Source organism: Diplotaxodon limnothrissa, linkage group LG20, assembly GCF_057381915.1.
Source record: "Diplotaxodon limnothrissa isolate DT_005_m linkage group LG20, D_limnothrissa_male_GT1.1, whole genome shotgun sequence".
Lineage (NCBI taxonomy): Eukaryota > Metazoa > Chordata > Actinopteri > Cichliformes > Cichlidae > Diplotaxodon > Diplotaxodon limnothrissa.
This window is the reverse complement of record NC_140615.1, coordinates 9,731,954-9,745,621: the sequence shown is the minus strand read 5'-3', so window position 1 is coordinate 9,745,621 and position 13,668 is coordinate 9,731,954. Positions and strand designations below refer to the sequence as shown.

The following is a 13,668-nucleotide window of genomic DNA, read 5'->3' as shown; positions in this document are numbered from 1 at the left end:
AAAATATGTTTGGTGCAAACTGAATGTATACCAATCAAATTCCATTAATGTTTCAATGTTTCACATTGTACTTAAGTAAAAAAAATAAAATAAATAATAATAATAATTTACTTCTAATCTTGGGCATACCCAGGACATGCTGGAGTGATTTCATCCCCTGGCTGGCCTGGGAAAGCCTTGGTGTTCCCCTGGATAAGTGGAAGAAAATGGATGGATGGATGCATTTTGGGCAAAACATTTTTGAGTGCAGTCTCAGCAGGCTTCAAGTAGTATTCCAGTCATATGCAAACCAACATAATCTGTTCCCTGAAAGTCTCAGAACTACTCCGGTATAACAGAAGTCATCAGAGGATTCAGTGTTGTTAGCAGAAAACACCATAGCTGATTGTCCTCTGGCCACAAGTCAACTTTTATTTGAGTCTTTAACCAGTGTTTAAGCAGCTGTCTGCCTCCGTGTAGGACCAAATAACTTAAATATATATATTTTGTCATCATCCACAGTCTCAGACCGATAATATTTAACATTTTTTAACGGTTGTTATTAACTGTGAAGCTCGTGTGGCCACTGTCCTCGAAGACAGTGCAGCAAAGCACCTCCTAAGAAGCCATGATACTTTTATGGGCTCTTTTTCTGTTTTTATTTCTGCTTTTATTAATTCTTTATCCTTCTGCTGGTGCCAGAACGTCCTGCGAGGCTGCAGTGTGCTGTTGGGTCCGAGCACCTCTGGGCTTTGGCGTACTCTCGCTCAGAGTCAGAACCACATCCCAGGCGGCGGTCCGGGAGCGCTGACGGAGCTACTGGAGCAGTACGCCAAGAATCTGGCTCAGAACATGAAACTCACCTACCTCAACCCGGTGGCGCTGGTTGCTCCCAACATTGGTGAGTTTGGACTGCAGATGCAGACATGCAGACACAATACAATAATTAATCACCGATCACACCCCAAAATTAAACGAGACAGTAATGAAATCTCAATCTTTGCAAATGATATGCTTCAGTTTTCTCACAATACTGTAAATCGCTGCTGTGAAATCAGCGATAATGAGTCATTGTAAAGCATGGGGATGAACAGCACTAATGCGAGTGATGATGATGGCACAGCCAGAATGTTGGCAGCACCACAGAGAGATGGATTTCACACTCCCACTCAGACAGCCGAAGCACCGCAGCACTGGCCAACATACAACATACACAAAAAACACATACACGCTGGCGTTTAACATCACTGGACATGCAAAGCTCCTAAGAGTCAAGGTTATTAAAGTTTCATTTAGTTTCTGCCATCCCTTCACTTGTGCTTTTTGCTCTTATCCACATTTTTCTGTCACTTTCACAGTGTCAAAAAATGCTGTTAGATAATCTGCACCGCTTACAACAAGACGAGGTGTTGAAGTGTCAACAGCAGCAGCAGCTTTGGCAGGGATCAAGCCAGTGACAATGAATTTCACACTCGGTTAATGCTCTTAACTGCACACGCCGATTGAATTCCTTCAAAATACTTTACACCCAAAAACTCATCAAAGTTTCCAGCTGCTGAATTTTGCCTCAGCAGCTTCTTCTTGTGTACCTTTGGTCACACAGTCACTGTAATCTCCTCATGACGTACCTTTGTTGGCTAATATTGACTTACCACTTGAACTTCTATATGTTTGTGAATCTTTTTGTTAGTTATACCTGCGTTTGCTCTTGGATTCTTACAAAATCCAGTTATTTAACTCTGAATCGAAGCCAAGGCGACAAGAACAGAGCAGCAGTGAAGGCAACACTAATGAGAAACATGACTGACGCAAATTTTTTCGCTCCAGCAAACACACAAACACGTGGCTGATGCTCCAAGCTAAACGGGTAAAAATGAATAACATGGGAGAGGACGTGGACGAACTTGATGGGTTGTTAGCCTTCGGTTAATTTCGATTTTTGCTGCTTTTGTTGATGATGCTGGCAGTAAAACCCCATATTTGCAATCTCTTACATTTTATTTAACAAATAAACCACTTTACATGAATATTATCGGATAAACTCTCATGCCTCTCACACCAACAGATTGAGTGCTGTTTGCTGGATCAAATGTTTCGTCGTTATTGAACACTCCATGCTGACGTACTTCCACTCTGTGTGCGTGTTTGGGAATTTTTATATTCTCTCGCTACCTAATGATTCACTAATCCATAGGGGAAAAAATATTTTTTAATGACACAGCTAAAAATGACAATTGTTCTATGACTGAATCAAAGAGGAAAAGCTAAACTTAAATAAAACAGATAAATCAAGTAGCTGTATGAGCTGTCTCGTATTACTTTTACTGACTCAAGGTCACACGGGTCTGGCACGCAAGCTGCTTTGATGCTTAATGGCACAGAAGAAGATAAGAGTGCTGGTTGGGGCTGCACGATTATGGCTAAAATGATGATCACAGTCATTTTGTCCAGTATTGCAGTGAATAAACAGAACACTGGTTCAGCATCTTCACATCTCTACAAATCTCTGCACAGAAACAAAATTTTTCCTCCTCATTTCCTTAAATTCAGTGCAGCTCTTTGAAGAAAAAAAAAATTAAACTGTACCAAAACACAAAATTAAATCAAGAGGTCATATTCCTTTTAATCTCTTTAAACTACCATTTGCAGACAAATATGTGTTTGTACATATACACCATTCATTGTACCTGCATGATGGATGTGAATAAAACTCATATTGCCTTTATAAAATAATTAGGAAAATAGCATATCGTTTGTCCAGTGTGTCGACAATGTTATTGAAGCCTTCGTTACTCTTACTGTCTTCGGCCGTGTTGGTGATTTCAGTTGGTCAGTGTGAGCTGGATGGATGCACAGGCTGCTTTTATGGATGTATGAGCTGATGTTGAATGAGTCGCGTCAGCAACCATTGCCTTGTTTTCTTTGTCCTGCATTCATCATGCTGCAGTTTGCGGTGTTTTTCCAGGGGGTTGAATGTTGATTTGAATTTGAAGTGAAATTTGAATTTCAACGTAGTGTTACTCATGGGTGCATGGAACACCTGTGATTGGCACATACAGACACTGTCACGGTGCGGCATGGCACACCGTGGGGATGTGGGGAAAGGAGGACCCAGGCGCGGTGCTCTATGTATAAACAGTGTGTTTATTTACAGAGTGGAACAAAAACAACAATAAATCCCCGTGTTCTCCCAGACTCCTGTGTCGTGTCTCTGCGTGAATAGTTCGTGTCTCTGTGCTCTCCGCTCCCGTGTCAGCACCCCCGGGTGGTCGCTGCTCTTCGTGCCTTCCACGCTCCTCCTGCGGGAAACAATAGACGCAGCCGTCAGGACACAAATAACCGCGGGCATACACTTACACACTTTAACTCAATTCAATGGGATGACTAACGTGGAGTCTCAAGCAATGATCCCGCGTCGGTGGGAGCTCCAAGACTCTCTTAAGTAGCTCCCCCGACGAGGCCTGATCAGCAGCAGGTGTGTGGCTTCGGGTGTGGCCAGTCCCCTTGCAGGGCCACACCCTCCAGGCCTGACGCCGCCTATAAACAAGTGCTCAGCCACCCACACACACATATACACAAGCACAGGGAAGGGGGAGCAACACCAAAATACACCGCAATAATAATAATAATAATAATATAATACATGACTGCTCAGGGATCCTGGGTCGCTCAGACCCAGGACCCTGACAGTACCCCCCCTCTAAGGGTCGGCTCCCGACGACCCCAAAACCAAAACAAAAAACAGCACAACCAACCCAGGGCGGGCAGCTGGGGGAACCAGGACGGAGGGCCAGAACCAAAACAAGCAAAAACAACAAAACAACAAACCGACCCAGTCCACAGTCTCAGAGTCAGACCGCGCATCCCGCAGCGGTGCAAAAAGAAAACGAAAAGACGCCACAAACAGTCACAGGCGGCCCATCAACACAACAAGAGAGTTCAGGGGGCCTGCCACGGGTCCGGTGGCGGCGGCGCTGCTCCTCCGGCGGCCAGCCACGGGTCCGGTGGCGGCAGAACGGTTCTGGTGGCCTGCCACGGGTCCGGTGGCGGCGGAACGGTTCTGGTGGCCTGCCACGGGTCCGGTGGCGGCGGCGCTGCTCCTCCGGCGGCCTGCCACGGGTTCGGTGGCGGTGGAACGGTTCCGGTGGCCTGCCACGGGTCCGGTGGCGGCGGCGCTGCCCCTCCGGCGGCCTGCCACGGGTCCGATGGCAACGTCGCTGCTCCGGTGAGCAACAGCGAGGCGTGGCAACAGGTCCATGACGCGCCGATCGCTGACGTGGACGCACCGGACGTGGACGGCGAGGAGGCCGCGCTAGACGTGGAGGTCCCTCCGGTCCGCTGACCTCCTCGGCCGGCAGCGAGAGCTCCTCCTCGGCCGGCAGCGAGAGCTCCTCCTCGGCCGGCAGCGAGAGCTCCTCCTCGGCCGGCAGCGAGAGCTCCTCCTCGGCCGGCAGCGAGAGCTCCTCAGCTGGCAGAGCGGGCTCCTCCGGCTCGCCGAGCTCCTGCTCGGGCATGCCGAGCTCCTCCGGCTCGCTGAGCTCCTCAGCTGGCGGTGCGGGCTCCTCCGGCTCACTGAGCTCCTGCTCGGGCATGCCGAGCTCCTCCGGCTCGCTGAGCTCCTCAGCTGGCGGTGCGGGCTCCACCGGCTCACTGAGCTCCTGCTCGGGCATGCTGAGCTCCTCCGGCTCGCTGAGCTCCTCAGCTGGCGGTGCGGGCTCCTCCGGCTCGCTGAGCTCCTGCTCGGGCATGCCGAGCTCCTCAGCTGGCGGTGCGGGCTCCTCCGGCTCGCTGAGCTCCTGCTGCTGCTGGACGAAGTCTGTGGTTTCCCAAGCTTGCACTACCCCCCGGGCTTTACGCAGGGTGCAAAGGCAGGCGGAAACTCCCCTGAGCTGGCCGAGGTAGGGGTTTCCCTCCAGGAGTGCCTCGATGGCGTTTAACCCCACCACTCTTGCCCTTGTGTTGGTGGTGTGAGTTACCCAGTCCATCAAGCGTTGGACGCGGGTGAGGTCGCTCTCTCCGGACAAGGCCGCTGGAGTGGGCAGTGGAATGGAGGCTGCTGCTGGTGGAGAAGATGGCTGAGCGTGTGATGTGGATGGTGAACAGGATGAAACGGTAAGCGGTGAGGTAGATGTCGCGGGGGATGATTCAGCAGGTGACGGCTGGATCACTAGCCGGGCGATAGGCTGAGGTACAGCGACCAGCTGGGCCGCGGGCTGCGCTTTGGCTACCGGCTGGGCAGCTGGCTGTGCCGCAGCTACAGGTGGCTGCTGAGCAGGTAACTGAGCCGAAAGCGGACGGGCAGCTGACCGTATAAACATAGCCCCAGAGTAAACAGTTGAGGTGAGTGACGATGAATTGTCCATATGACTCACCACAGCCGACTGTTGAGATGTCTGTGGATTTAGCTGCGGTGAGGAACGCTGGCGGCGCGAACGTCGTTTCCGTGTCGGCGTCGGGGCCGGCGTCTCAGGCAGTGAATCCACCAGCTGTCCGAGCTGGTGGGCAGCCTGAGGAGGAGAGTGGAGGTGGAGGGTGGAAAGCAGGAAGTCCAGGACCACCGCATTAAGGGAGTCCACCAGCCAGGGGAATTTAAAAAGCATCTCCTGCAGCCGCCTCTCCACGGCGCGACGCAAACCTTCCGCTGGCTTCTCCCACCACACCTCACATAGGTGGTACACTTCATCCATAACTTCCCTCCTGAGCCTCTCCTCGGAGACCGCTGGGTCCATAAGTGGCGGGATCATTCTGTCACGGTGCGGCATGGCACACCGTGGGGATGTGGGGAAAGGAGGACCCAGGCGCGGTGCTCTATGTATAAACAGTGTGTTTATTTACAGAGTGGAACAAAAACAACAATAAATCCCCGTGTTCTCCCAGACTCCCGTGTCGTGTCTCTGCGTGAATAGTTCGTGTCTCTGTGCTCTCCGCTCCCGTGTCAGCACCCCCGGGTGCTCGCTGCTCTTCGTGCCTTCCACGCTCCTCCTGCGGGAAACAATAGACGCAGCCGTCAGGACACAAATAACCGCGGGCATACACTTACACACTTTAACTCAATTCAATGGGACGACTAACGTGGAGTCTCAAGGAATGATCCCGCGTCGGTGGGAGCTCCAAGACTCTCTTAAGTAGCTCCCCCGACGAGGCCTGATCAGCAGCAGGTGTGTGGCTTCGGGTGTGGCCAGTCCCCTTGCAGGGCCACACCCTCCAGGCCTGACGCCGCCTATAAACAAGTGCTCAGCCACCCACACACACATATACACAAGCACAGGGAAGGGGGAGCAACACCAAAATACACCGCAATAATAATAATAATAATATAATACATGACTGCTCAGGGATCCTGGGTCGCTCAGACCCAGGACCCTGACAGACACACTGTCAGGCACTAATTTAGGGGGCGCTTGATTTGCTTTTGCTCTGTATTTTAATTGGCAAAGCAGTGTTAGATGGTCATATATGTCCAAAGTTTGAGATAATGAGGTCAGCATATGTAAAAGTAACCCATCAAGCTTCTGATTCCTCTAATTGCTTGGATTTAATTTTTTTTCCTACTTTTTTTCCTAGTCAGTTAGCTTAATGTTGGAGAATATTCTTGATATAGTTTGTGTACTAAGAGAAACATCACGGGTAGTATTATTAGGAGACAGTTTATCCCATAATGATTTCAGGGTTATTTCCAGGTAATGACCCAGTGTGGGGGTTCTTTCATTATTCTTCTTCTTGATGGATGCATTTTTGTAAACTGGACAAGTTTAAGATGAGACACTTTATTTTGTACACAACAGTGACATGTTTTTTAAGAGGTGTTGTAGAGAGCACAGTGTGTTCAGTTCTGCTCCAGTTAATCAGCCATTGCAAAAAGTAATATGCAGTGTTGGTGGGTTTTTTTAAACATATTATTTTTGTTAAAAGTAATGCAGTATGTTACTTAATTATTTGCCAGAGCACGTAAAAAGTTACACTACTCATTACATTACTTTCTCCTACACAAAGAAAATTTTAAAACGAACCCAAAGAGACTTCAAAATAATCACCACAGTGAAATATGAGCAGTTATAAATGGAGGCTGTAAGCTGGACTGCCCATCACTGTCTTTGTTACGTGTTGATGATCAGGCTCTGGCTGCTGTACTGGGGTCAGCATGCACTCACGTTTATCACCAGTTTGGGTTCTTGGCTAGCTTTGTGTTAGCGTGCTATTTGTGCAGATGCTTGCAAAAAGCTAAAGTTTTGTAGGCAGTGTAATGCAGTTGTTTGCAAGTAAAAGTAATTTCCATATCTCTGCTGTTAATCACTTCACTGTTTTCCTCCTGCACACGAACTGAAAGGAGCTCATTTTAACGCAAGTGGACAGGATGAAAAAAATGTGTTTGTTTGAGGAGTTTTTCTTCTGTCCATTTGTCCACAGCAATGCATTACATTACTGTGTTACTGAAAAATGTAATACAATTACAGTAACATGTTTCTTTGTGACATGCGACACCCAAAATATGGTGAAATAGGGACCAGTGACATTGGTTTGCTGTGATTGTGACACTTTGTCTTATAAAAGTTACTACAATGAGCATAGCTTAAAATCAGGATATGGACTATCTTTCCACTTTTTAACATACTTTTAAAATCAGAAAGCGAATGCATCACTGCTGCTATCTAAAGTGTAAGATACATGTTATTTTAACCAGTCATATTATGCTAATGTAACAACATAATTACCCTAATTACCCAACATCTGTGGGAATTTCATCCAAAAAATGTTTATATGTGTCTGTTGCTGCATGTTTATTAATCAGTTATGAACCTGGACCGCATGGAGAACCACACCCATGTGCGGAGGCGTTTCCCACGCTACCACACCACCCCGTTTCGTGGTCAGGCTTTGTGGGATCCCTATACTCATGTGATACTGCCCCCTGCTGCCCTGGTGCCACAACGGCAGCGGCTGCATAACTGGAAGGAGAAGGAGAGGACGGAAAAAGAACGTAAGAACAGACACACACACTGAATAAAAACCTTCACAGTGTTTCGGGCTGAACCCAAGAAACATATTCTGACTCAAACTTTTCAGTTTCAGCCTCAGATCCTCAAAACACCGCTTCGGCGCCTGTCAGTATCTCGGCCAATCAGACAGGAGAATACACTGCAGCAAAACATACTGCTGCGTTGCCTGAGCCGCCCATAACCATCGTGATCCTGCTCATTTACCGAAGTCTGGGTGCTGCCCTTCCTCCCAAGTACCACACAGACAGACGAGGAGTGAGGTGGGAATCTGAAACACACTAAAGAAAATCTCATTACTGCAACTCCAAAAACTTCTCGTGATTTATGCTCGTATGTCTTTGATTTGGTGCTAATCAGTCTGCAAAAATTGCTTTTAAATAACGTGAGCATCACATCATTAAATGGGGATCATTATCTTTCAATTCTAGCATCAACATGCCAGGATTTTACATATATATGTGTATAAAAAAGATCCAATGACGATAATTTGTGCTATTGATCATTTAGTCTCCAAAAGTGGGAAAAAAGGTTGAAAAAGATCCATCACTGAAGCCCAAACCCACATCTTCAGGTTGCTTGTTTGTATGCACAACCATGAAAGACACATATGAAACACGCAACACTGTATCAGATCTTTGCAAGTAGGACATGTTTGGCATCTTTGCTCAATAAATGATTAAAAGAAGTTGTGGCTAATTGAATTCATAGTCATATGAGGAACACTGGTAGGTCAGCAGAGTATCTGCATCAGGACTAATTCCAGCGATCTTTTCTCTGTTTTAATCATCCTGTCTTTACTTTGTTTTCTCTCTTCTTTCCTTCTGCTGTCCCCCACTTCTCCTCTGGGCCTAATTACCGAGTAACAAGCTGTCCACTTCTCAGTTGGTGTCAATAATCAGTCATTTGTGTCTTATCTGGTTTACAAAACACACTCTTCTTTTTTTCGGTTTGTCTCTTTTTTTGGTTACTGTGTCTCTGCCTTTTTTAGCATCCTAACCAGGATATCAAACTCTGCTTTCTGTCTGATCTGGAGGATGTGTTGTAACTTCTGTACTGTCTCTCCTTCAGGCTTCCCAGACATCCAGTAATGAACTCCCCTGTGGTCACTATCTCTGTCTACAACAACCAGACATTTGTGGGCGGACATTTAGAGCAACCCATCTTACTGGAGTTCAAGCTGCTAGAGACGGCCAATCGCAGCAAGCCTCTGTGTGTACAATGGAACCACAGCAGCCCGTGAGTACATAACATGCGATGTTTCGCACTGTATTGATACTGTCGATACTGAAGTCCAGGGTATTGCAGTATGTCACTGCGTGATTAAAAGATACACTACTGTGTAGAGTTTGGAAATATCAAACTGTCATTTTTGAAATTTGCTAAATGCAAATATCTTAAACTTCAGATTTGAAGTTAATATGATGACTTTGGGTTTTGTCTTGTTGGCTTTAAAATATAAAATATATCTTTATTCAGATTTTTCTGCAGACCTCTCACAGAAGGAAAAGTACAGATGTAGTTTTAACAATAAGAATGTGAAGTGTCCACTGTTGTAAGTCAGGATGCACAGGAACAAGAACTAGAAATGGTCTGTCGAACACAGAGGGCTGAATCCAAAGACACCCAGAAAATAAGTAAAAACTTGTGCAGCAGGCTGGTCCATTGTGACAAAATTTCATTGCAGGAACTCAAAATGATATTCAGTAGTTTGTTTGACCCCCGTGTGCTTTGATGTGGGGGGCTGACAATGTTGGGGCATTTTGTAGCTCTGGCAGTTCTCATTCTATTCATTCTATACGTCCTTGCACAAAGGAGCAGATACCGGTCCTGCTGATAGTAACTAGTAACTATAGTAACTCCTGGAATCTCCTCCATGTTCTTGAGACTGTGCTGGAAACACAGCAAACTTTCAATGGCAATCGCACGTATTGATGAGCCATCCTAGTTGGACTACTTGTGCAACCTCTGTAGGCTCAAGGTATCGCCTCATCCTACCACTAGTGACACTGACTCAAGTCAAATGCAAAAAAAACAAAAATTAAGAAAGAGTCAGAAAATATACCAATATCCTAGAAGTTGAATTAGCCTGATCATATACACTGATTAAAAAGTCTTTAATTTTTTTTAGCAGCACATATAATGAAGCCAATGTAGCCTACTATCTTTACCACAGTAAAAACTACCATACTAAACCATTATAAAAGTAGACGGGAGTGCCTGATCTGCTTTTAAAATACAAGACCACTTTAGCCAAAGGATTATTTCAAATGCTCACTGAACACCTTCTGACGTACACATATTTGACAGAGAAGTCTAATTAGCAACTCAATGCGTTCAGGTATTTAGACGTGGTCAAGATGACCTGCTGAAGTTTAAACTGAGCATTAGACTAGTGAAGAAAGATGATTTAAGTGATTTTGAACCTGGTGTGGTCTTTGGTGCCACATGTCCTGGTCTGAATAATTCAAACTGTTACCTACACAACAGGATGAACTAGGATTTTAATAGAAGATGGTCCAAAAAGGAGAAATATTGAGTTAGCAGCAGTTCTTTGGGTGAAAATGCCTTGAGGTCAGAGGAGAATGGCCAGACTGCTTTGAGCTGACTGGAAGGCAAAGGTAACTGAAATATCCACTCACTGAAAGAAAGGTACACAAAAGAGCATGTCTGAATGCACAGTATGTCCAACCTTGAAGCAGATTTATTTAACCTTTATTTATACAGGTAATCCCATTGAGACTCAATGTCTCATTTAGAAGAGAGGCCGGTTTCAGACAAACAATAAATGGTGGCCTGCGGCAGCAGATGACCACACCCAGTGGGTGCCACTCCTGTCAGCTAAGAACAGGATATTGAAAGGATAGACCCATCTTATAGCCTTGGATCAATGTTTCAGGCTGCTGCTGCTGGTGTAATGGTGTGGGATATAGTCTTTGCACATTTTGGCCCCTTAGTACCAGCTGAGGATCATTTAAACAGCACAACTTTCTTTCAGTAGTGTTGCTCACCAGATCCATCCCTTTATGACAACAGTGTATTTATCTTCTGATGGCTGCATCCAGCGGGATCACATGGCTTTGGGATGCGGTGTAACAGGAGATGTGCAGCTGACAAATCTGCAGCAGCTATGTCAATATGTATGGAAATATTTTTATGTCATATAAAATGCGTGAGCAAAAACTAATCAGAGCAAATAATTTAATTTCACAAGAGCAATTAAATTCCTCGCGTGTAATCTCTGAGGAATGTTTCCAGCACCTTGTTGAATCTGTGCCACAAAGAATTACAGCAGTTCTGAAAACAAAACAGGGGTCCGACCTGGCACTAACAAGGTGTACCTAATAAAGTGTCCACCGAGTGTTGTTTTGAGAGCATGTGACTTCTATTAATTATGAAAAACTGACACATGGACAGCAGCGGGACATCTTTCTTGAAATGTTGCTTATTATTCCTCGTTCCGTCTCTGTCCCTGCAGGTATGAGATGGGAGGTTGCTGGACGGTGAGAGACTGTATGGTGGTGTACAGAAACACGTCTCATGTGCGCTGTCAGTGCCAGAGACTGGGCACCTTTGGCGTGCTGATGGACAGTTCGCAAAGAGAGGTTAGTGATCAGTCAGTCAAGAGCTACTTACTTTTAATCAAGATAAATCAAGATAAGTCTTCATCCTCTCTCGTTCCCTGACCCTTTCTGTAGTAATCAAGCATTTCCCTTAAGTGAACCTTTTACTTCACCATGTCTGCCACTTTGCCCCAACACATTTTTTTTTCATTTAACAGTGTCAGCTGGTAATTGCCCAGTTTGAAGAAGGGGGGAAAAAGGGGAAAAATGTCTACAAATCCTGACTGACATTCAGAAGGCTGAAGAAAGGCCTTGTTACAGTTGTAGAAGATTTTCACAGCTTAATGTAAAACCCCTTACCCACCGCTCCCAAGCATACTAAGTTGAAGATGTGTCAGATCTCGAGAAAGGGAGCGTGTGGAATCAGAAACATCATTGTCTTGACGATTTCCATTTCTCCAAACTGGAAACAGTTATATAAGATTAAGTAATTCATCATCATTAGTCTGGTGGTATGGTGGGGTATCTTATTCTCACTCACTTGAGATGCTGCAGGGAAGCCCAGTTTGCCCAAATGAAATTCTGGTGGTGTCTGCTATGTTTGCCGGCAGCAGAGGCTTCCAGAGGAGGCAAATGCACGTGCTGAATTGATTTTATAATCTAGTTTCTCCTGACAGATAAGCTTGGTCTGCTAGCTAGCTTGGTTTGTCATCTGATTCCTCTGTTTTTTGTCCTGACTGCTTCAAGAAAAATATATTTTTTAGATGTTTTTAATAAAGGGATTTAATCTTGTACTTACCTTTCATTAGATTTCTTTCTATAGATCGCATACTTGGTTGTCATATAAATATTGTCAGTTCACACTGACGGCAGACAGGAGAGTTCAGATAGAGATGTTGCATTTCAATGCAGTTGTAACGATTCATCTTCTTGGATTGAAGTTTCTTTTTTCAACAAGTTTTCTCCCTCCTCTTCCTTTCACCCCCCTCCTTTGCATCTCTCTGTGAGTAGCAGTTGGAGGGCGACCTGGAGACGCTGGCCCTGGTCACATACTCTTCTTTGTGCATCTCCATGCTGGCGCTGCTCCTCACTGTCCTGGTGCTCTCCTGTCTCCGGGGCCTCAAGTCTAACACCAGGAGCATCCATTCAAACACAGCGGCAGCCATGTTTTTATCAGAGCTGGTGTTTTTGCTTGGGGTCAATCAGACTGAACAACAGGTATGTACTGGCGGGGGTGGGCTTTCTGCATCCATCTTTTTTCTGTTGCCTATAGCTTTAGTTCCTTTTTTCACACCACTTCACAGTCAGTCACCACTTTATCCAGTGTACAGTCATGGTAAAAACAGAGTCCAACTTCTGTCATATCTAGATAGATAACCTGTGATGAACAGAAAAGTTATTATTTATTTAACAATAATGGAGCCATGTTGCAAAAGCACTGTTAGAAGACATCATTTTCTGTCCTACTTTGTCAATCTTTCACGTTGTTGTGGAGGAGTTTACTACTCTTTAGAGCATTGCTTCAGGTCGTTGAGGTTTGTAGGCATTTGTGTATGTATAGCTCTCCTAAAGTGGCACCACATTTCAGTCAAGGTGAAGTCTGGCCTTTGACTCAGACATTGGAATACTTGGATTCTTTTCTTTTTCAGGCGTTCTGCTGTAGTGCTTGGGATCATTATCTTGTTTGGGACAGGCTTTAGCTGTTGGACAGATGGCCTCAGATCTGACTCTAGAATACTTTGGTATACAGAGGTCAACTCAATGAGTGCGAGGTGCCCGGGTCCTGTGACCGCAAAACAAGCCCAGATACTCACCTCTCCACCACTGTGCTTGACAGTTGGTATGGGGTGCTTCTTCAAACATGGTGCTGTATACTATAGGCCAACGTCTCCACTTTGGTCTCGTTTATTCAAAGGGCGTTGCAAAGTCTTGTGGTTTGTTCAGCTTTTCAAACCTGAGCTATGCTGCCATGTTATTTTTAGAGAGTAGAGAATTTCTTCTGGCAAGCCTTCCAAACATGTCATACTTGTTCATGATGCTTGTAGAGTCTGAGATGTAGCTCTTGGGCTTTTTTTTTTTTTGCAATTTCTCTGAGCATGCCCACTCCTGGGAAGATTGGCAACTATCTTGAT

The 13,668-nt window shown here is 45.7% G+C and overlaps 1 protein-coding gene across 1 annotated transcript in view; it reads left to right on the top strand.

Moving 5' to 3' along the window:
- Nucleotides 1–13,668, top strand: part of celsr3 (cadherin, EGF LAG seven-pass G-type receptor 3) — a 140,702-nt gene that overhangs the window by 105,737 nt on the left and 21,297 nt on the right. Inside the window, exons 21-26 of the mRNA XM_085344253.1 lie at nucleotides 682–880; nucleotides 7,769–7,957; nucleotides 8,044–8,236; nucleotides 9,045–9,212; nucleotides 11,452–11,578; nucleotides 12,548–12,754. Of these exons, the coding sequence (XP_085200379.1) occupies nucleotides 682–880; nucleotides 7,769–7,957; nucleotides 8,044–8,236; nucleotides 9,045–9,212; nucleotides 11,452–11,578; nucleotides 12,548–12,754 (1,083 nt within the window). The remainder of the gene's footprint in view (nucleotides 1–681; nucleotides 881–7,768; nucleotides 7,958–8,043; nucleotides 8,237–9,044; nucleotides 9,213–11,451; nucleotides 11,579–12,547; nucleotides 12,755–13,668) is intronic.